The following is a 23,381-nucleotide window of genomic DNA, read 5'->3' on the forward strand; positions in this document are numbered from 1 at the left end:
TGTACAGATGTTTGTACACTCATCTTCATGGGAACATTATTTGGGATAGTTAAAAGGTTGAAGCAACCCAAATGTTTAAGATGGATGAATGGATAAAGTGTGGTATATACATCAATGGAATATCACTCAGCCTTAAAAAGGAACTATGCTGCATCATGAAGAAAACTGGAGGACATTATACTAAGTGAAGTAAGCCAGTCAGAAAAAGTAGTGTGATTTCACTTATATGAAGTATCTCAAGTGGTCCAGCTGATAGAAGTGTGGTTGCTGGGGCCTGAGGGATGGGTTCAAGGTTATTCTTTTAAACAATGCATTTATGAGAGAGCTTTCATCCACTGGTTCATTTCTCCAATGTCAGCAATGGCCTGGATATGGGCAGGAATCAGAAACTCCACTTGAGTCTTCACTGCCGCCTCCCATGGTTTGCACCGGAAGATGCAGCTGGGAAACAATCCCAGGTATGGTGATGTGGAGCCCAGGTGTCCTAATGGATACTTTAAATGTTATGTCAGATGCTTGCTTCTAGTTTGTTTTTGCAAGATGAAGAAGTTCTGGAGATAGTTGCACAACATTAAATCTATGAAAGTCTTAAGTGCCTGTGAAGTCCTTAGTCAGGCTTTGTGCCATGTGACCATGCTTTTCTGGCCCTTAAAATATTGACCACAGACTGTACCTAATAGTAAACGGGCTATGAAACCTGCCAAGTTTCACACATTGTCTGGTGAATAATTGTATTGGTAATGATATGGTCCAGGTGTGAGACGGAAGGCAGATCAGCAGAAGGAGAGGTTAGAATTGGTCAGGTCGCCAGAGTTTCCGTTTCTTATCTCTAGAAGTTGTAAACTGCACTTTAGAGCCATGAGCCAGGATGCCACTCAGATGCTTGCTGCCCTTCCCTACTTCCGGGTGTGTCCTCTCTAGTGTCAACCTGTCTTTATTCTGCTTACAAAACCAAGATTCTCCTCCTGCAAGAGCCTTCCACCTTGTCTGGATGGCTCTAGTATCTCCGCCTTCCTCTGGAAGGAAACAACATTCTTAATTGAAGAAATGTTAACTCCTTAAGGCTCGGTTCCTAGCGTGGTGTGGCAAAACTGATGCACCGTGCCTTCCTGCAGACGGTGGGTGTTTGGCCACAGCCATTAACATGTCCTCTTAGCTGCATGCCAAGGGGTTTGCTACCCCCACCAGTTCCTGTTAATGTGCACCCTGGGAGGCAGTGTTGATTGATCAAGCGATTGTGCACCCTTGCCAGGGGAGACCTGGATTCAATTTAGGGCTCCGGGTTTGTTTCTTGTTTTAAAACAAGCTGTTGTGGACATTTGGGGGATTGTAAACCAGCGGGTAAAAGATAGCTTCTTCTTCTTCTCTCTTTTTTAAAAATCTTCCTGTCTTTCAAAAACAAAAACAAACTTGTGTCAAAATACCCTGGAATAATTTCAACACATGACAAAGCTTGGAGAATGTCCTGGAATTGTAAAAACCAGTGTATATCTCTCGCTGCTTCTCCCTGGTTGTCTAGCAGCAGTTATTTTAGTGATGGCATCATTAAAAAAAAAAAAAAAAAAAAAAGGTTTCCCCTGCCCATTTGTTTTTTCTTTCCTGAAAGGGGAGAAGGCAGATTGTAACGAGGAGGCAGCAATGCTGCAGCAGGTCTGCAGTGTCGGGAGGCAGCATGGCCGTCCGCAGAGAGCCGCAGGAGGGACTAAAGTACTCGTCCAACCCGGACACCGAGCGGCCCCGACGGCCAACGGTCCTCAGGGAGACTCGGCTAACCGCCCCGGCCCGCGAGGCACCAACGGCTGCCGGGCGTCCTCCCATCCGGGCACTGGGCGAGCCCGTCAGCCAATCCGAGCAGAGGCCGTGGCGACGTCACGGGTCGCGCTCCGGCCGGTAGCCCCGGAAGCGGCGAGGTACGGTTGGAGTAACGCCATCGCGTCCCTCTCCGGCGCCGAGAGGTAAGGCAGCGGCCGGCCTGCCTCCTCTCCGGGCGGGGTGTGAGAGCCGGCGCTGCGGGCGCTCGGCTGGGGCTGCTGCCGCCCGCCAGGGCCGAGCCCTCAGGACGCTGCCCCGGCCGCTCGCCTCCGCTGCCCGTAGCTTCCCTCAGTGCTTGGGCCGTTTGAACGGACGTTGGCGGTGGCCGCCGCCGCCAGCCTCGGCCGTGTTGGTGCTGTGCGGGCCTGACGGCCTTGCACGAACAGTAAGATGGATGAGCGAGTGGTCCCAGCTTATCGGCAAGGGCCGTGTGTCCATCAGGGAATCTCTCCGAGGAGTTTGAGGGTCCTTGACCAACCCCTCACTGGGCTTGGAGAGCCGCAAGACGCGAACCTTTTCCCTTCCAGTACAGTAGAGATCCTCTCCGTTGGAAAGGAATATCTAGACCCTTCTGGAAATTGGGCTTCTATTAGGAAATCTGTCAGACCGTTCCTGGTGAGGTCTGTACCTTCACACTTTAGGCATCGTTCACCGCTCTTTATTTTTTTTTTTTTTTCCTTACCGGAGCTTCACTGCTACCAAGAGTGATCAGAGTGTTGAATGCCAGACCCCTAGTTTTACACCTGTCTCATCGGCCCTTGTAACAAACAAAGAGAGATTGTATTTTTTTTTTTAACAGTTGAAGGGTTGAAAGCTTTCAGAGGTTAAGTAACTTGACTGAGGTTTTCAGTGAGTAGATCAATGCAGGCAGTCCAACTTCAGAGGCCATGAGGTTCACCACTTAAAAAAAAATCATTTGAAAGGTAGAGAGACATCTTCCATCTTCTGGTTTATTCCCCAAATGGCTGGAGCTGAGCTGATCTGAAGCTAGAAACCAGAAGCTTCCACCCAGTCTCCCACATGGGAGCCAGATGCCAAGGCTTTGGGTTATCCTGTGGTGCACTCCCAGGGTACCAGCAGGGAGCTGGATAACAAGTGAAATAACCAAGTTTTGATGGGATAAGCCAGTCGATCCATCTGGTCAACCCCAAATAAATCTTTTAAAAAGTGAAGGAAAAAAAAAAAGGCCGGGATGAAGGCTTAATGGCCAATCCTACGCCTGTAAGAGCCAGCATCCCAAATAGATGGTGGTTTGTGTCCTGGTTGTGCCACTTCTCATGCATCAACCTGCCTGTGGCCTGGGAAATCAGTCGGGGATGGCCCAAAGCCTTGGGACCCTGCACCTGCGTGGGAGACCTGGAGGAATTTCCTAGCTCCTGGCTTCAGATTGGCCTAACTCCTGCTGTTGTGGCCAATTAAAGAGTGAGCCAGCAGATGGAAGATCTTTGTCTCTCCTTTTCTCTGTAAATCTTCCTTTTTGATAGAAATTAATTTTTAAAAAGATTTATTTTTATTGATGCTGGGGTCACACACAGTGGCACACCCCACGCACCACAATGCTGGCTCCCGTTGTTGCTTACCTTTTTTTATGGAAAAAATTAAGGTTATTAGATGTAATTTGCTTTCTTACAAAATCACCTAGATGACACTCGTCTTTTTCCTTTGGTCTCAGTGGATGAGTTTCTCTCATAAAAGTGAAACTATCTTTGCTTTTGACTTTTTTATAAAGATTTAAAAATTTTTATTGGAAAGGCTGATTTTATTGAGACAGGGAGAGGTATCTTCCATCCACCGGTTCACTCCCCAGGTGGCTACAAGTGGTCAGAGCTGAGCCGATCCAAAGCCAGGAGCAGGAAGCTTCTTTTGGGTCTCCCATGTGGGTGCAGAGTCCCCACACCTTGGGTCATCCTCTACTGCCTTCCCAGATGACAAAAGAGCTGGATGAGGAGTGGGGCAGCTGGATCACGAACCGTTGCCCATATGGGATCCCTGTGTTTGTAAGGGGAGAATTTAGCTATTGAGCCATATGTCGGGCCCCTGAGCTTTTATGCGTTTTCTTATGAGACCTTGTTTTTTGTTTACTCTTTCTGTGTTTCAGTCATATATAAACAAAGACAAGTTTCTCAGTTCCTCCTTGTTATCTGCCCCTTTGAAAGAGCAAAAAGTCTTTGATGAACCATCTCCTTTTAGCTGTCACTTAGTAACTCTTCCTTCTTATCTGCTCTCAAGAGTATTTTAAATTTGTCTCTCATTTCTTTATCTGCCATTACCTTCAGCAGGCTAGCTTTCAGACCTGTCATTTCCCTGAAATTTCACCTTGGTCATCAGTGGTTGCTCATCAAAACAGGTAAAACGTTTTAAAATCATTACTAGATCTCTGTGTTACTTTTGACACTCGATCCCATCACCTACTGTTATGTTTTCCAGGGCAGTTTGCTTACATGATTTGTTTATGAAACATTAAGATACAGGGTTGAACAAAACAAAGTTATTTTCTTCTTTTTCATCTTGTATTTATTTTAAAAAATATTTATGGGGCTTGAACAATGGCTAAATTGGCTAATCCTCTGACTGCCATTGCTGGTATTCCATACAGGCGCCAATTCATGTCATGTCCGGATGTTCCACTCCCTGCTGATAACCTAAGAAAGCAGCAGAGGATGGCCCAAAACCTTGGGACCCTGCACCCATGTGGGAGACCGGCAGGAAGCTCCTGGCTTTGGATCAGCTCAGGCCTGACCATTGTGGTCCTTTGAGGAGTGATCCAGCAAAAAGGTTTTTCTCTCCTTCTCTGTAACTCTGCATTTTGAATAAAAAGTAAAAAAATCTTTAAAAGAGATCTATTATGTATATGAAGCAGAGAGTTACACAGAAAGAACATAAAAAGGGATATTTTTTCTCTGGTTCACTCCACAAATTTCTGCAGTGGCCGGGGTGGCCTGGTTCAAAGCCAGGAACCAGGAGCCTCTTCAGGATCTTTGTTGGTGCCAGGTCCCAAGAATTAGGCTGTCTTCCACTGGATTTCTGAGGCACATTATCAAGGAGCTGGATAGAAGTAGAGCAGCCAGGACTTTAAAGCTGGCAGCTTTACCTGGTATGCCTTAGCTGCCTGAGGTTATTTAAGTAAACTTCTAGAAGATCTAAATGATGAGATAAAGTATAGTTCCTGTGTTAAACTAGCTACATTCTAGCTCACTTATCACATGATAGTTGTCTTTTTGGGCAAGTTTAGGACATATACATTATTGTGGAAAATTCTGTTGGACAGCACTAAGGCATAATATCAGAATTTTTATCAAACTACTTGAGTTCTTTTGAAAATACTTAGAATTTCTAAACAATACACACAACTTTGGAATAAAAGATTTTGTAGAGCTGAAAACGAGGTAAGTAGGGTTTGCCCATGTGGGTGTGAGGATATGTGGCGTTGTACACCAAGAGGTGCCAGAGAAGTAAACAAGTCTGGGGCCTGGCGTGGTAGCCTAGTGGCTGAAAGTGTTTACCTTGCACTTGCTGGAATCCCATATGGGTGCCAGTTCTAATCCTGGCAGCCCCACTTCCCATCCAGCTACCTGATTGTGGCCTGGGAAAGTAGTTGAAGACAGCCCAAAGCCTTGGGACCCTGCATCCACGTGGGAGACCCAGAAGAAGATGATGGCTCTTGGCTTCTGATTGGCACAGCTCTGGCTGTTGCAGCTGCTTGGGGAGTGAATCAGTGTTGGAAGATCTTCCTCTGTCTCTCCTCCTCTCTGTATATCTAACTTTCCAATAAAAAAAATCTTCAAAAAAGAAGGAGAGATAGGAAAGAAGTCTCAGCCAGTCCAAAACTAAGAGCTTCCTCCTGGTCTCCCACGTGGGTGCAGGGTCCCAAGGCTTTGGGCCATTTTCGACTGCTTTGTCAGGCCATAAGTGGGGAGCTGGATCAGGAGTGGAGCAGCCAGGACATGAACTAGCGCCCATATAGGATGTGGCACTTGGAGGTGGGGATTAGCCAGTTGAGCCAAAGCTTTGGCCCTGTTTCCCTTTCTTATACATATGTTCTTTGGAGTAACATTTTCATTTGTATTCACAACTTGGCTTTTGGCCTGCCTCAGCTTTTGGCATCTCTATGCTTAATATTTTCTAACTTTTAATTTCAAGTGAGAGACATGGGATTCTTTTTTTAAACTTGAACATTTAGAGGTGATTATATTATTATTGACTGATCTTTTTTTAATTAAAAGTTTTTAATGTTGATTACATAGTTTTATTATATGTGCTGCTGAAGCAAACACTGATGTTGATTACATAGTTGAGAGGAATGCATACCAATGTGTCCTCTGATTAGAGTGGGTAGGGTTGAGGTGCAAAGGTACGTGGGCAGATAAATATTTGTTTTTTTCTTTTTTAAAAAGATTTATTATTTATATTGGAAAGTCAGGTATACAGAGAGGAGGAGAGACTGTCCGCTGATTCATTCACCAAGCAGCTGCAACAGCCAGAGCTGTGCTAATCTGAAGCCAGGAGCCAGGAGCCTCCTCTGGGTCTCTCACTTGGGTACAGGGTCCCAAGGCTTTGGGCTGTCCTCCACTGCTTTCCTAGGCCACAAGCAGGGAGCTGGATGGGAAGCAGAGCAGCTGGGATTAGAACTGGCACCCATATGGGATCCTGGTGCATGCAAGGCAAGGACTTTAGCCACTAGGCTACCATGTTGGGCCCTCAGTTCATTCCTTTTTATTCTCCTGTGTCTGAAGGGAGAGAGTCATTCCTTGCTGTCACACTATATAAGCAGCCAGGGATGGGGGCAATCATTTGATGACATCTTAGAGACCCCGATGTGAGGAAAAATGCTCCAAGGGTGTTACTTGAATGATTTTGATAGTTCCGAGACATTGTTGTTTTCATTACACTGGGGGTTGAGGAAATCTTTCCTGATCCAATTTTAGGATTGTATCTTTGGGAATAGGGAGTCCAGGGGAGAGGGAGACCAGTGTGGTGGTAGTGGTGGGGGATGGGGATGGATTTGGGGCATTCAGGAGGTATGAATAGCAAATCAGTGGAGCAATGTAAACTCATGGCATGTATCCCCTAAGTTAGTCATAGAGTGGGATTCCTGACACCCCAAAGCAGTTATACTAGTAACGTCAAAGATTGTTGATCACAGATCCCCCTGCGATGTAACAGTAATGGATAAGTTGGCATTATTAAAAACTCTGAAATGTGTTATAGAGACATGAGGTGAGTATAGTTTGTTGAAAAAATGGTACTAAGCCACAAACTTTCAATAAAAAAATAAAATAACAGTATCTACAAAGTGAAAAAGGCAAGATTCAGTAAAGGAAGATAGGACTGAAATGAGTCTCCAGGTTTCCCCTAGCCTGTATTCCTGTCTGCTCCCATTACTTGTGTCTTTGTTCAGGCCTCACCTTTTTTGAATTTCTTTCCTCTCTCTTTTTGACTGACGGACTGATTTTTTTTTTTTTTCCAAAATGAAACAAAACCCCCCAAACCAGCACTTCTACTCTTGCATAAGTTGTATATTATGCAAAAGTGGTGTGTTCACTCAATAGAAATTGTGGATTTGTACATTTATTTGGCAATTCTCTGGCAGATGAGAGCAGAATGTGTAGTTCTAACACTAGTACATATTACAACAACTAAGAAAGGGAAACCCAGCACACATAAAGACACCAAGAACTGAGGAACCCCTTCCTTCTGGGTCCCTAGTTGCCTAGTGGGCCAGCTCCTCATACATTACAAGCCCAGGTAAATACCCTGTGCATCAGTCAGTTCTTTTTCTGGGTAATTACATGTTTGCGTACTCTCTTGTGAATAATGTTTATCATGTTACATGGTGATGATTGTCATCTCAATCTGTCCAGGACCTCAGGGACAGGGACAATGTTTTATTTCCTTTTGAGCTTCATTAGATACCCCAGTGCCCAGCACATGGAGTGTATCAGTAAGTGTGTAGCAACATTTGATTGCGTAACATGAGTCAGGCAGGGAGGTAAATACTTAACCACATTATCTCATTTTAAGCCTTGCAAAGGCTTCCTGAGTCCTGTCATTATCAAGGGTTTGTAGGGGAGGGAATTGAGAGGGAGGAGAAGTCACCTGCCTCAAGATGTGCCACCGGTGAATCACGTGTGTGGCGCTGCTGAGTGTGGGCTCGTGTTGGTGGAGCTTTCCCAGCGGTTCTCTGGTTTTGTCTCTAGAGTGACGATGCGGGTGTGCTGGCTGGTGAGGCAGGACAGCCGGCACCAGCGAATCAGACTTCCGCATTTGGAAGCAGTTGTGATTGGACGCAGCCCAGAGACCAAGATTACTGATAAGAAATGTTCTCGACAGCAAGGTAACTAGTCATGACATTATGGAGACTGCCATGTGTGTTTCTGTAAGAGAGTGATAAACAGAGATGCCCACTTCCTGGGTAACACTGGTAGAAAACACATCGCCAAAAACAAGCCTCAGAGACTAACCTTGTAGCTAGCACCAGGGCCCCCTTCATTCCTGATTCTGCCCTCCCATGTGGTGACATCCCTGTCAGGTGGGGTTGGGAGCAGCCACATTTTCACTTGTAATCATGGGACAGTGGAACTGAGTCCTTCACTCTGCCTGGCCTGGAGAGATTGCTCACTGGGCAGTGAGATGGAAGAAATCCAGAGTCAGCTGGAAACTGCAGGGTGGTGCCATCCCTTACATAGCCCACACAGAGGGCTAGAGCACTGGGTGTCTCATCTCTCTTAGGTTAATGAAGTGAGAGTTCTTGTCCTCGGCAAAGGGCCTTACTGTGTTCCTCACTGTAGTGTGACCCCCGAGTAGTTCAGAGAGTTGGGGCCTGCAACACACAGATTATTGTTTATCCTACCTGAGCTAGTCTAAGGAGAGGAAGAACCATGCTTGAACCCACAGGCAGACATGGAAGCAGGAGCTAGTGTGGCATGGTGGGTAAAGCGAGGCTGGCATCCCATATGGGTGCCAGTTCAAGTCTTGGTTGCCCCACTCCCAATCCAAATCCCTGCTAATGCACCTGGGAAAGCAGGAAAGGTTTGCCCAAGTCCTTGAGCCCTTGGACTCACATGGAGACTTTGAAGCAGCTCTCGCTCCTGGCTTTGGACCAGCCCAGCTCCAGCTATTACAGTCATTTGGGGAGTGAACCAGCAGGTGAAAGATCTTGTTGTCTTTTCCCTTCTCTTAATTCTGCCTTTCACATAAATAAATGAATCTTTTAAACAGCAAAATGAAACAAAAAGACACAGAACTAACCCCCTCTGTGTTTAATGTTCTTTCTGCTCATATGTTCTCAGTCTGTTCTGTCTTTGTTGTCTTCTTCCTCGATGCTTTCCACTGTTCCTCCCAAGGTTGGTTGAACTTCTGTTTTTCAGAATATGTATTTTACCTCTTTCTTTGTTGAAGGCATCTGGTAGTTTTGAAAATTGATAATAGAAGTGCTCACTTTAATAGCACATATTAAAATTGGTACGATACAGAGAAGATAAGCATGGCCCCTGCACAAGGATGACACATAAATCTGTGAGTGGAAATTGATAATAGAAGCCTGATTTAAGTGTAAGGCAAGCACTTTTGTGAGAAATGAACCCCCCTTTCAGGTTGGCAGAGTCTGTTATGTTGAGTGAGCCTGTTATGTTGAGAAAGAAAGCACATATACTCTTTCCATCTGCTGGTTCACTTCTCAAATGGCTTCAACAACCAGATGGTGGGCTAGGCTGAAGCCAGGAACAGGAACCCCATCATGGTTCCTTGTGTGGGTGGCAGGGAACTGAAGACCTGGGGCACCTCACTGCTTTCCCAGGCACATTATCAGGGAGCTGGATCAGAAGTGAAATAGCTGGAACTTCATCTGGTGCTCCAAAAGGAGGTGTTGACGTGGCAAACAATGTGTAGCTCTCTGTGTCAGAACACGGGTCCCGCGTTGGACATTTTATGGGAGGAATTGAAGGTTTTAGAAGTTGGTGGATCTTGGAACCCAGTCATCTGCATAATAGACCTTCAGAGGCCTTTGAGGAAAAAAAAATCTGTAAAGCTGCCTCCCACAGCTCAGACTCTTCTGTCTCTGCAATCCTTTTTCTTGAACATTCTATGTACTCCCAAGTCCAGTTGAACTTCATAGATAATGAGGCTACATTGTCCTTTGGGAAGGCAAGGGCAAGTTGTTGGTTTTTATTACCTTGGTGTTTAACTTTTTGCTTTCTCTTTCAGTGCAGTTGAAAGCAGAATGTGAAAAGGGATATGTGAAGGTAAAGCAGGTATGTGTGTTTTTAACATGGCTTCCACTTTATACTTGCTGATTTTTTATGCTATTGACTTTGTTTTTCAGTTGTTTCTTTTTTTAAAGAAAATTTAAAAAATCATTTAAAATGATTTATTTATTTTAATTGGAAAGGCAGATTTACAGAGAAGGAGAGACAGAGAGAGAAAGATCTTCCATCCGCTATATCACTCCCTGAATGGCTGCAGTGGGGCTGGAGCTGAGCTGATTTGAAGCCAGGAATTTCTTCTGGGTCTCCCACATGGGTTCAGGGTCCCAAGGCTTTGGGCCATTCACTACTGCTTTCTGAGGCTGAAGCAGGGAGATGGATGGGAAGTGGAGCATCCAGGACAGGGAGTCATCACTTTTATAGGATGTTGGTGCGTGGAGGTGGAGGATTAGCTAGTAGTTGAGCCATCACACTGGCCCTTCATTTGTCTTTCAAAGAGGAAACTATTCTATCCATTGTTTCATTCCCCAAATGCTTGAAAGAGCCACAGCTGGGCTGGGCCAAAATGAGAGGCCAGATCTGTCTGGGTTTCTCACATGGCTGGCAGGAAGCCAAGCACTTGAGCTATCATTTGTTTCTCAAAGCATGCATGAGTCGGAAGCTGGGTCCAAAGCAGAGTAGGTGGGACTAGAACCAGCACTCTAATAGAGGATGTGGGTGTCCTGAGTGGTGGCTTAACCCATTGCACCACAGTGCCTGTCCCATATTGTTGACTTTAGTGTGACTGTGTCAGTGAGTGAGAGCTTTTTTGTAATGCACGGAAGTGACAAGTAACATAGGTAGAAGTTAAGCACAGCACCTGGCACACAGTGGGAGGTTGGCATGGTAGTATGTTATGTTACTAATAGTGTTATTGTTATTTTGATTCTTTCCTTTTTTTTAAAAAAGGTTTATTTATTTGAAAGGTGAAATTACAGAGAGAGAAAGTGAGAAAGGATGAGATGATCTGTCCACTGGTTTGCTCTCCAAAGTGGCCATGTCTCCCACATGGGTAACAGGCCCAAGTACCTGGGCCATCTGCTGCTGCTTCCTAGGCACATTGTTGGATGCTGGATTAGGAGTCTAGCAGCTGGGATTCAAACCAGTGCTCATATGGGATGCCGGTGTTGCAGGTAGTGGCTTAATACACTGTGCCACAACACCAGCACCTGTTATAATTATTTTGTAATTATTTATTCCCTAGGTAGGGGTCAATCCCACCAGCATTGACTCAGTCGTCATTGGGAAGAACCAAGAGGTGGAGCTGTACCCTGGCCAGGTTCTACGCATGGTGAATGAACGTTATCCATATGTTGTAGAGTTTGAGGAAGAGGCAAAGAGCTCTGGACCAAAAACACACAGGAAGAGAAAGAGATCAGGCAACAATGATTCTGTTGAAAGGGATGCTGCTCAGGAAGCTGATCCTGGCGCAGGGCTCGGATCTGAGAACAGTCCTAGCCATGGCTCTGTGCCCCCCAAAAAGAGCAAGGTGAAGGATAAATCTACCAAGAAGGTGAGGGTAGTGTGATTGATGGTGACCTGGAGATTAAATGAGATATAATGGCTGCTTAATTGTTTTGTGTATACTGTAAAGTTCAGGCACATGTAAAGTGTTATTAACCATAATGAGGGTTATTCACCACGATGAAAGAGTCACTTGTTTGTGGCTTGGAAATTGCTTGGGTAAATGTCCCTTTATATGTGTTTCTCTTGAATTCCTGAGGTATACCACTTGAAGGAACATAGGGTAATAATAGCAACATATTTACCATTGAGTGACTAAAATGGATGCTAGTGTAGGTCAGGTAGTTTATGTGCCATATTCAAGGTAAACACTTGACTGGGTGGTAGCTAGAGTATAAGAGGAAGGCAATGACAGGACAGGAGTCACACTCTTGACTCTTCTGGTCTCAATCCAGACACCTCCTTCAAAACTAGGCAGATAGTGGATATTTCCACGACTCTTAACAGGCAATAGATTGAGTAAAGAGAGTGTAGTTTAATTCTCAAAATGACCTTATTTCCAGGTTTGGTTGGACTTTGCTATCACACAGTATTAACTAGTGTCAGATTTAATTATCGGTAATTTACATGACCTGTTTTTGTTTAGGATTCACTGGGCCACTGGAGTCAAGGCTTGAAGATTTCAATGCAGGATCCCCAAATGCAGGTCAGAATCAAATTTTGTAATTTAAGCATATCTCATGTTTTAAATGATCACAGGGTATGGGTCGTAATTTTATATTAAAAAGTGTTAGTCCATTGGCATGAGATGTGTTTTGTTCAGCTGTTTTGTGAGAACAAGTGTTTTCTCCATTGGCAAAAAGGTAGCAACTAGAATTATTTGAGGAGAAGCTAAGTTATTCAGGTGACTATCCCTTCTGCCTTACATTTAATTTTTAGTATTAAATTTATTTACTTGAGAGAACCTGGGTAAGTCAGAGGAGGAGAGAGCTTCCATCTATTAGTTCACTCCTTGTATGCCTTCAGTGACCGAGTCTGGGCCAGACTAAGGCCAGGAGTTTGAAACTTCAATTAGGGTCTCCCGTGTGGTGGCAGAGACTGAGTTACTTAGCATCACTGCTGCCTCCTATGGCATTGGCAGGAAGCTGGAATCAGGAGCTTGGAGTCCAACCCAGTGATTCTGATGAGGATTGTGCTTGATGCCTGAGCCACTTGGAAAAATCACACCCCCATGATTTTTTCATTTAATTAATTAATTAATTTGAAAGGCAGAGTAACATACTGAGAGGAAGACAGAGATCCTCAACCTGCTTGTTCATCCCCCAAATGGCTATGCTGGCCAGGCCAGGTCTGGTCCAGGCTGAAGCCAGGGGTTCAGAACTTCACCCAGGGCTCCCATGTGGGTGGCGGTAACTCAAGCACTCAGGCCAACCTCTAGCCTCAGAGGCCTTTAGTAGAGAACTGGAATGGAAGTAGAATGATTGGGACTTGTATTTTGATATGGGATCCTGATGTTACAAAATGATTGATTGATCTGTTGTGTCACACTGTTGGTATCTCCCCACAATTTTTTTTTTTTTAATACAGAAAGTGAAATAAAGACAGAGTTCTTCTATCCACTGATATACTCTCCAGATGGCCACAACGGCCAAGGCTGGGCTGGCTGAAGCCAGGAGCTTCATCCGTGTTTCCCATAATGGGTGGCAGGAACCAAAATACTTGGACTATCTTCTGCTGCTTTTCCTTGGCTATTAGCAGGGAGTTGAATCAGAAATGGAGCAACTGGGACTCCAACTGGCACCCATATGAGAAGCCAGCATCATAGGCAGTAGCTTTCCATGCTATGTCACAATTCCAGCCTCTCCTACAGCTGCTTTTTTTTGTTTTGTTTTTTGAGAGAGTTAGAGGGAGAGATGGATCTTCCACCCTTTGGCTCACTTCCCAATTGGCCATGATGGCTGGAGCTGGGTCGGTCTGAAGCCAGGAGCATGAAGCTTCTTCTAGATCTCCCATGTGGGTGGTGGAGCCCAAGGATTTGAGCCATTATCTATTGCTTTCCCAGACAGGTTAGCAGGGAGCTAGACTTGAACTATGGGGTAGTTGGTGCTTAAGGCAGCAACTTTCTTCACTGTGCCAAAGCACCAATCTCTTCCCCTGTTGATTCTAGATCTTGGTTAGAATCCTAGATTTATCATCTGATACCTATGTGACAAGATCCTTGATTTGTCTTAGTCTCAGTGCTCTCATCTATGAGTATGGCAGCACCTGGCACACAGAAACTTCTCAGGAGATGTGTTTCCTTGTGTCCCTCTGCTAGGTTTACAAAGATGAGCAGGTGGTAGTGATTAAGGATAAATATCCCAAGGCCCGTTACCACTGGCTGGTCTTACCATGGACCTCCATTTCCAGTCTGAAGGCTGTAACCAGTGAACACCTTGAACTTCTCAAGCATATGCATACCGTGGGGGAAAAGATGATTGCAGATTTTGCAGGGTCCAGCAAACTCCGATTCCGACTGGGTTACCATGCCATTCCCAGCATGAGGTAAGTTTTGGGTGGCGCTGGTGCTTCCTTTTTCTGTCCAGTTGTTCAGAGAGCTGGAGCCTGGGCCTGTTGAGTGTACTGACAGCCCTGAGACCCCTGGGGCAGTAGGCTGGAATGGAGCCAAGGCTGATGGGCTGCGCTTTCACCTCTAGCTAGACCCACCTCTAGCTAGGTTTCCACCTGGAAACCTACTCTGCCTGTAATTAAGTTCTTTAGGATCCTTTGTTCTCAAAATTCAGAACTTTTAGGACCTCAAATAGGAGTGAGATGAAGCAGCTGTATTCCCCTCAGATGAGGACCTGCAGCCAGTGGCTTTCATCACAGTTTCAAAAGCATCTGCACACAGAAATGCTTAAGGACTGTTGCTGTGATGGAAACAAAACACCACAGGCTTCCTTAGTGACAGCGTAGTAGAACTAAGACTGAAGGTAAAATCAGAGTATGGTATGGAGTCTAGTCCTCTGGCTTAGACCTGGAAGGCTTTGGGAAGGAATAGTGACTCTTTTCAAAGAATGCATGCAAGGCAGATCTCAATAGTTTGTTTGACCTGCACAGTAAAATAATGAGATTGATTCCAGAATTTTTACCTTATTTTTGAAATTGTGGTCAAATATGCATTCAGTATCTTCACATTGTTGTGCAACCATCACTGCCATCCTTCTCCAGCATGTTTTTCGTTTCCTCAAAATGAAACTCTGTTCGTGTTAAATAATAATTCCCATTCCCCCAGTGGTCCCCTTCTGTCTGTGGATGGAGTATAGTCTTCCCTCTGTGAGTCTGTGAGGGATGTGTTTCAAGGCTCTGAAAGGAGTGCTTGAAACTACTGAAGCTGAAATATATTCTTCTACAAAATATGTACATACCTCTAATAAATTTCAACTTTAAAATTAGGCACAATAATAGATTATTAATAAGTAATAACTATGGTACCAAGACATTATTATAAAAGTTGTATGTATTTAGTTTCTTTTTTTAAAGATTTATTTATTTTTATTGAAAAGGTGGCAGATTTACAGAGAGGAGAGACAGAGAGGAAGATCTTTTTTGAAAGATTTATTTTAAATGCAGTTACAGAATATGTGTCAGGGGGATACAGGATGCAGATGCAGAGAGAGGAAGAGTGGGAGGCCTTCCATCTGCTGGTTCTCACCCCAGATGGCTGCAGTGGCTAGGGCTGGGCCAAGCCCAAGCCAGGATTCAGGAATTTCTTCCAGGTCTCCCAAGTGAGTGGTGGGGCCCCAAGTTCTCATGCCATTTGCCCCTGTTTTTTTCTGGCACAGTAGCAGAGAGGTGGATCAGGAGTGGGACAGCTAGGACATTAACTGTTATGCCTGTGGGAAGCCAGTATTCCAATCAGCGGCTTTGCATGTTATGCCACAATGCTGGCCCCATCTAAATTCTTTTAGTGGAGATAGTTTTTCTCTTGATTTTATAGCTCCATATAAATGGAATTGTGCTCTTTTTCATTTCCATAACTTTTTATTTATTTGAAAGGCAGAGAGAGAGATAGAGAGACAGTCAGATTTCCCATCCACCATTTCATTCCCCAAATGCATGCAATAGCTAGGACTGGGCAGAGCTGAAATGGAGAACAGGAACTCAACTCAGTTCTGCACATGTTGTAGGGGGCCACTTGAGCCTTTACCTGCTTCCCTCCTGGGTATATACTTTTAGGAATCTGGACTCAACCAAAAACTGGGACTAGAACCTTGGCACTATTTTTTTGGTAAGATTTATTTTTATTTGAAAGAAAAAGTTACACAGAAGGAGAAAAAGAGAGAGAGAGAGAAATCCCCCATCTACCAGTTTACTACTCAGATGGCCTCAATGTCCAGAGCTAAGCTGATCCAAAACCTGGAACCAGGGGTCAAAGATTATCCTTTGGGTCTCCCATGTGGGTGCAGGGGCACAAGAACTTGATCTGCCATCTGCTGCTTTCTTGGGTCACATGGAGGGAGTTGGATTGGAAGTGGAGCAACTGGGACTTCAACTGCCTTGAACATGTGGAATGTCTGCACTGTAGGCAGAGGCTTACCTTGCCAGGCTATGGCACTGACTCTAACCCAGGCATTTTTGATATGTGTTGTGGGCATTCTGAATGACATCTTAAGTGCTGTAGCAAACGTCCCCCAAATTTGGGTTTTCTGACATTATTTCTGATTAGATTAAGACAGTGCCCCCCCCCCCCCCTTTTATTTTCAGTGCCAAAAATACCGCAGAAGTGATTGTTTCTTTCCCGGACATATTGAAAGTTACTAATACTGAGATCACTTATTGTTTGTGATGTTAACCTTAACCATTTTTAACCATTTTTAAAAGGTGGTTTCTGTCAGGTTTCCACAATCTTCTACAAAATTCCACAATCTTCCACAAAATTCCACAATATTTTTTTCTTTGTAACTGATGAATGTCTTTAAGTAGGTTTTTTTTTTGTTGTTGTTGTTTGGTTTTTGAATTTAAAGATTTATTTATTTGAAGGTTTATTTTATTTGAAAGGCAGAGTTAGAGAGAAGGGGGGAGAGAGAGAGAGAGAGAGAGATCTTTCATTCAGTGATTCACTCCCCAAATGACTACAATGGCCGAAGCTGAGTTGACCCGAAGCCAGCAGTCTGGGGCCTCTTCCAGGTCTCCCACACGGTTGCAGGGTCCCAAGACTTTGGGCCATCCTCTGTTTCCTTCCCAGGCCACAAACAGTGAGCTGGATGGGAAGTGGAGGTAGGTGGGACATGGCTTCCCAGGGGGATCAAAATGAAATACAAACTCCAAACCAGCCTGAAGGACTCTTTTTGATTTGGCTGCTGCCGTTCTCTGCTCCTTGACTCTGACAGTTCCAGCCAGGTTACTTTCTGTTCCTTGAGTGCGCTAGGGTCTTTTCAGAACCCTTGCTCTTGGCCTCCATACTCCCTCAGGCATTCCACCCCAACCCTGGCTGTCTTGTCTGCTTTCTCTGCCCAAGTCTCAGCCTGGGAAAGGCCTTGCCTGAGTGCAAGCAAAGGATTCAGCCTCTACTCCAGCGTATGCTGTCCTGTTCCCACTTTTACTTTTCTTAGCATGATTACCTATTTGAATTGTTCTTGTTGGTTTATTATTTGTCTTCCCTCATTAGAACATAATTTCTGTAAGGGCAGATGCTCTTCACATTTTGTTCAGTGCTAAATTTCTAGTGCCTTGACCCTAAAAGATAATTTTTGAGCATTAATTATTCTTTTAAATATTTATTTATTTGTTATTACAAAGTCAGATATATAGAGAGGAGGAGAGACAGAGAGGAAGATCTTCTGTCCGATGATTCACTCCCCAAGTGAGCGCAATGGCCGGTGCTGTGCCAATCCGAAGCCGGGAACCAGGAGCCTCTTCCTGATCTCCCATGTGGGTGCAGGGTGCCAAGGATCTGGGCCGTCCTCCACTGCTTTCCCAGGCCACAAGCAGGGAGCTGGCTGGGAAGTGGAGCTGCCAGGATTAGAAGCAGTGTCCATATGGGATCCCAGCGTGTTCAAGGTGAGGACTTTAGCCACTAGGCCATTGTGCCAGGCCTGAACATTAAATATTTTTAATGAAATGAATAAATTGAAATAAATAGTTGTGGTATCAGTACTTTGTGTACTGTACTTTTACTGTTTGTTATTTTGGTTAAATCATAGTTTTTACATTTATTTTTTAAGTTGACACATAAAATTGTACCTATTTATGGGGTTTCATTTGGTGTTTTGATACATTTATGCATGTATTATGTTCAAAGCAGAGTAAGCATTACTGGTCTGCTCAAACATTGATCATTTCTTTGCGGCAAAAGAAATGATCATAATCCTTTGTTCTTGCTTTTTTGAATTATAAAATACATTATTGTTGCCTATAACTATAGTCACCCTTCTATGCAATAGAACAAAGTTTATTTCTCTTACCTGACTGAAACTCAGTACCCACTGATCAACACATCCCACCCTCTGCTGTTCCTCCCAGCCTTGGGTAGCCATTTTCTGCTCTGAACTGCTGTGGGATCACCTGCCTTAGTGTCCACAAGCGAGTGAGATCGATGGCATTTACCGTTGGTGCCTGACTGACTTCATTAAAGTAACGGCCTCTAGTTCCATCCATGTTGTCCCAAGTCGTAGGATTCCATCCTTTTTACATGGCTGAACAGTATTCTGTTGTTTACATATGCTTCATTTTCTTCATTTATTCATCAGTTGGTGAACACTTAGATTGTTTTAGGTAGACATAGCTCTTATTAACTTTAATGATCAGGTTGGTTTTTTCTTCCAACTAGCCATGTACACCTTCATGTGATCAGCCAGGATTTTGATTCTCCTTGCCTGAAAAATAAAAAGCACTGGAATTCTTTTAATACAGAATATTTCCTGGAATCACAAGGTAACAGTGTTCTTTGCTTTTCATGTTTGTTAGTTTTCTCAACTGTTCTTATATTTGATTCTGTTGTGAACAACTGAAACCCATGGACAACTTTGTGTTCTTTATAAAGGCATCCCCATGGAAGAAAATTGGATTTTTTGGATTCTAGTATAATTACCACTGTGCTGTGAGCAGCTTTCTTAGGGGACTAGATAATTTTTTTTTCAGGGGTCAGAAGTATTCTGTTGTAACAACAGGGGACTTAACGTTGTCATGAGAGTTATTGGAGATCATGGGTGAGAAAGCTCTGAGCATTCATTTGGTTTACTTTAAGTGGGACAGGAGCATGGTGGCTGCCTTTGGTCAGGAGTGGTTAAGTAACAGGGCAGGGGAGGCTGTGTGTGTGTAGGTGGAAGCATTGCTTGATTGTCTGCTGTGAAACTTCAGTGTTGTTGGGATGTTGACAGTTACAGCCACCTATTACCAGGTGCCAGCCAGGAGTACCCACTGTGATAGCCCTTAACAGAGTAATGTGAATTGCTTAGAATGTGTCCTGAAGGAGTATATTACCTCAAAGGTAGGTTAGTCAGACTTAGAATCAGATGAAACCCATTTTTCTGGTGGAAAGTTTTGCCTCAAGCTGGCTTTTCAAGTACCTGGCATGTATTAATTGGAGACGCACCTTCTCTTTGTGCTATCTCATATTGGCTCTCTGCAGTAGCTGGGCTCTGAACTTTTCTTCCTCACCTACAGCTGTGATCGAGATGGTACAAGAGGCTGGCAAAGTGACTGTCCAGGATGGCGCAGCGGAGCTCTTGAAGCTACCTCTGCGCTGTCATGAGTGCCAGCAGCTGCTGCCTTCCATCCCTCAGCTGAAGGAGCACCTTGGGAAGCACTGGGCAAAGTAACTGCAGGGACTGAGCCTCTGCTGCGAGTGTGGTCGATTGTGTGGAATGAGCTGTGGGCACCTGCTCTGGGTTGCTTGTGCACTATTCATTTCTTGGATTAAAACATGCAGTGTTTTTACAAAGTTTATTCTGGTTTTGTTTGGCCTAATTTTACTGAGCGTCAGACATACCCACACCTACCCACCCCATCTTCTGATTTACTCTGCAAATATGATGGTGAAGGCTGAGCCATTTCAAAGCCAGGAGCCAGCAGCCAGCAGCCAGGAACTCAACTGGGACTACCATGTGTGTGGCATGAGCCCAATCACTTGAGCCAGCGCTGTTGCCTCCCATGGCCTGCATTAGCAGGAAGCCAGAGTCAGGAGTCACATTTGGGAGTCAAACTCAGGTAAGTCTAATGTGTGATACAGGCATCTTAACTGGTAGGCCAAACACCACCCATATTCACCCCTATTCTGTTCTTACATGGTCACAGCATAGGTGATTTGACATAATTCCAGGATTGGAAACCTAAAGTATGAATATGTTCTGTGAGTATGTGAAGGTGGCTGGGACATGTGTGACTACTATTGCTAGGACCTGTGTGAGCTCTGATGGGGAAAAGAGCAACATATTCACCCAGAAAGGTGGTGCTATCCATATATAAAGATTTATTTTTATTTGAAAGGCAGATTTACAGAGAGAAAGAGGTAGGGAGGGAAGGAGGGAGGGCTGGAAGCAGATGGGGAGGGAGAGAGAGAGACAGAGAGAGAGAACATCTACTGGTTCACTCCCCAAATGGCCGTATGACCAGAGCTGAGCCAATCCAAAGCCAAGAGTCTGGAGCCTCTTCTAGGGCTCCCATGCAAGTGCAGGGTCCCAAGGCTTTGGGCCATCCTCGACTGCTTTCCCAGGCCACAAACAGGAAGCTGGAAGGGAAGTAGGGCTGCTGAGACATGAACCAGTGCCCATATGTGATCCCAGTATGTTCAAGGTGAGGACTTTAGCCCTAGGCTACCGTGCCAGGCCCTGAACTTTGTCTATTTTGTGATGTTCTTGCTTCCTTCTTCATGAGGAGGTTCCGTGTCTCCCATTCTTTCCACTCCTTTCTGTCCAAGGTTACCTGAATGTTCTTGTCAGTTCTTCATGGTGAGCAGTGAGGCTAGATGAGAGTGGAGTTTTCTGGTATCGGGGTAAAAGGATTCTGGCTAGTAAGGAAACACTTAACTTCATGGTTCAGCTCTTAAGTCTTCTTGCTGGTTTGCTTGGTCAAAAAGCAAAATATTCATGTATTTAGACATTTCTCCTAAGCAGTTGGCAACTAATGAAAGGTGGTAATCACAGAATTGCAATTTGTGAGAAAGCAGTTGTTGCACAACAGGATAGTTCAGCCATGTCTTTCTTTGAGAAGAAATTTGGATAGAATAGTTGTATGGGGTTGGTTTTTGGATAATACCAGAGCTAAGGATAAAAGGGAAAACTGTGTTGTTTGATCAGATTGCTGGCATATTTGAAGGAGTGACTTTTCACCATTGATTCATAGAGTATTTTAAAAATTATTTTATCTGAAAGGCAGAGTTACAACAGAGAGAAGGGGACAGAGATCTTCTATCTGGTGGTTCACTCTCTAGATAGTCGCAACATCCAGGGCTGGGGTTAACTGAAGCCTGGATCCAGGAGCTTCCTCCCGGTCTCCCACATGGGTGCAGGGGTCCAAGGAGTTAGGCTGTCTGCTGCCTTCTCAGGCCACTAGCAGGGTGGTAGATTGGAAGTGGAGCAGTTAGAACTCAAACCAGCGTCCATATGGGATGCTATTGCTGCAGGTGGAGGCTTAACATGATGCACTATTGTACTGGCCCTGAAAGAACACCTTTAGTAAAGATTGTCAGTTGGGAAAGGGAAAGCTTTGATCCAGAGAGTACATTTAACCACACAAGCAGGATGTCGCAGTGAGTGTGGGTAGAGTAACACTTGATGTGGTCCTGCCAGGACACAGATGCCATTTTCTAGTTGGTTCTTTGGGCCAGTTGCATGCCTGCCTGCTCTCTGCAAGATCAAGAATAATTGAGAATTCAGGGACACCTTGGCCTTTTTGTATGGGAGAGTGCCTGTCAGCAGCCCTTCCTCCCTGCAGGTGCTGGTGGGAGCAGTCTGTTTAGGCCAGGCTCTTAGGGGCTGTGTCGGGAGCCAATAATTGGTCCCCCGAGTGGCTCTCTTTCTTTGCAACCAGAGGCTAGTCCAGTTGCTTTGTTTGGGTCCTGTGACCATGAGCTAAAATGGAAAACAATGCAATGAAAGCCATGATACCCTCTCCCCAGAAAACTGTGTGCATGCGTATGTTCTCAGGGAGCGTGTGCAGCCACAGGAGTGCTTCCATAGAATCAGAGGGTCTCCATAAGTCATCACAAGGCACCTGGGATGTTCAGGAGGGGCCGGGGGTTATCAGAAGGGCCTAGGGGCAGATTCACCTGCAGGATGTTTTCCTGAGTCCTTTGGTGCATGACCATCCCAGGAGTGTATAGTTGGGCTGGTGGCTGCAATTCAACGCTACACTTACCCAAAAGATAGTCCTGGGGCTGGACTACAATAGGAACGATATCTAGGGGGAGGCAGGTGTAGTTACCTGTCTAGGTGGATGAGCTGCATGGTGTCTGTACCCCAGGTGATCTTCCTAGGGGTGAGTGGGCCAGCAGTACACCCTGCTCTGAGGACCTAGTTTGGTGCAGCATGCATGTCCTGCCTGCTACCTGCTGGGTCTGGCTTATACTGTTGGTCTAAGGTACTGGGTTTCCTGACGTGTCAGCAGCACTGAGTCACGGCATTTAAGACAGCGCATAAGCACTTAACTTCCACATAGTTACCAATGTGATTTAGGTTTGCATGTCAGTGTTCCAATAACAATAGACTATTTTATTAGAAAATATAACCAAGGAAAGACAATATCAGGGATGTGTAATAAGTGAGATGGAATGGAGGAGGATTTGAAAGAGTGAAGTGACCACCTCTAAATGTTGGGGTAAGCCAGGCTACGCGGTAGCCAGGAAGAATAGATTTAAAATTTTATATTTTTAATATTGCTTACATAGTTGAGAGGGATGCATGCAGATGTGGGCCTTTGATTAAGGCAGGGAGGGTCAGGCTTGGAGGAAGGTGGTGGGCAGGACATATTTCAGTCTTTTCCTCCTGTGTCTGCAGGGGAGGAAGGGGAGAGGACTGCTTCTTGCTGCCAAACTACATCAGTGCATGGGGATGGGGGATGGTCCCTAGATGATGCCCCAGAGACCTCAATGTGGGAAAGAGTTTTACAAGTGTATTACTTAAATGCTCTCTATAGTCCTGAGACGTTGTCGGCTTCTTTGCTCCAGGGTTGAGAAAATCTTTCCAAGATCTATTCATTGGTTGAAAAGTTATGCATCCACATACCCAGGAACATGCTGCAAAGCTTGGCCAAAATTGTCTAAACTGTTCTGCTTTCCATCCTCTGACCAGCCACTCAGTATCCCCTGCTAGCCAGATGAGCTGGCCGTCATGGTTCCTGTGTGCATCTGGACATTTTATTCACTGCAAATGTGGAGGCCCAGTCCTGATACATGCACTCCAAGGTTGGACTTGAAAATCCTGTGATTTTTCCTGTGGCTAGAACCTGAGTCCAGTTGTCTAGTCGGAAGGTCACCTCAGACTTATGTGCACCAGCTAGCACAGGGTCAGGTGATATCTGTTATTGCACCTGCCAACACAAGTGGATACAGCGTGGTCAGTTCTGCCTCAGCCCCATATCTTGCTTGAACTGATGATGCTGTGTTCCAGCTCACCACAGACCCAGTCCTCATACATACTAGTGGGTGCTGTGGCTTAGGGTGACCCCCCAAAACAACTAGCAGGCCTGCTACTAGCCCTGTTTTTATGCATGCTAGCCTCTACTGCAGCCTAGCCCAGCCCACATCCCATCTGACTCTTGTGCACACCCACAGGTGCCGTGACCTTGCTCAGCCCGACCTGCCCCAGAACCATCCCTCATGTTTGGTGATAGGTGCCACCACCTTGTCCAGACTGGCCTGCTGGCAATTGTGGTTCTTCTGCTCAT

General features: G+C 45.1%; 1 protein-coding gene and 1 non-coding gene across 8 annotated transcripts; both read left to right on the top strand.

Annotated features, from left to right (window-relative positions):
- The first annotated feature begins 1,872 nt into the window (after nt 1-1,872).
- APTX (aprataxin) lies at nt 1,873-19,440 on the top strand. 7 transcript variants are annotated; one of them, XM_040962960.1, is made up of 9 exons: nt 1,873-1,955; nt 4,089-4,159; nt 8,010-8,146; nt 10,015-10,061; nt 11,257-11,565; nt 12,163-12,222; nt 13,834-14,060; nt 18,328-18,431; nt 19,164-19,440. In XM_040962960.1, the coding sequence occupies exons 3-9, from the start codon at nt 8,017-8,019 to the stop codon at nt 19,316-19,318; spliced, it is 1,032 nt and encodes a 343-aa protein (XP_040818894.1). In that variant the 5' UTR covers nt 1,873-1,955; nt 4,089-4,159; nt 8,010-8,016; the 3' UTR covers nt 19,319-19,440. The 7 variants fall into 7 exon arrangements, with proteins under 7 accessions (XP_040818894.1, XP_040818900.1, XP_040818895.1 ...); XM_040962966.1 differs by having other exon boundaries at nt 11,257-11,343; XM_040962961.1 differs by having other exon boundaries at nt 4,092-4,159.
- On the top strand, nt 9,245-9,347 carry LOC121145201. The gene has a single exon (XR_005881982.1). It is a non-coding gene; the product is annotated as a U6 spliceosomal RNA (small nuclear RNA).
- Nucleotides 19,441-23,381: the final 3,941 nt, after the last annotated feature.

This window comes from Ochotona curzoniae, unplaced genomic scaffold (assembly GCF_017591425.1).
Source record: "Ochotona curzoniae isolate NIBS_2020 unplaced genomic scaffold, NIBS_Ocur_1.0 scaffold_3208, whole genome shotgun sequence".
In the NCBI taxonomy this organism is placed as follows: Eukaryota; Metazoa; Chordata; class Mammalia; order Lagomorpha; family Ochotonidae; genus Ochotona; species Ochotona curzoniae.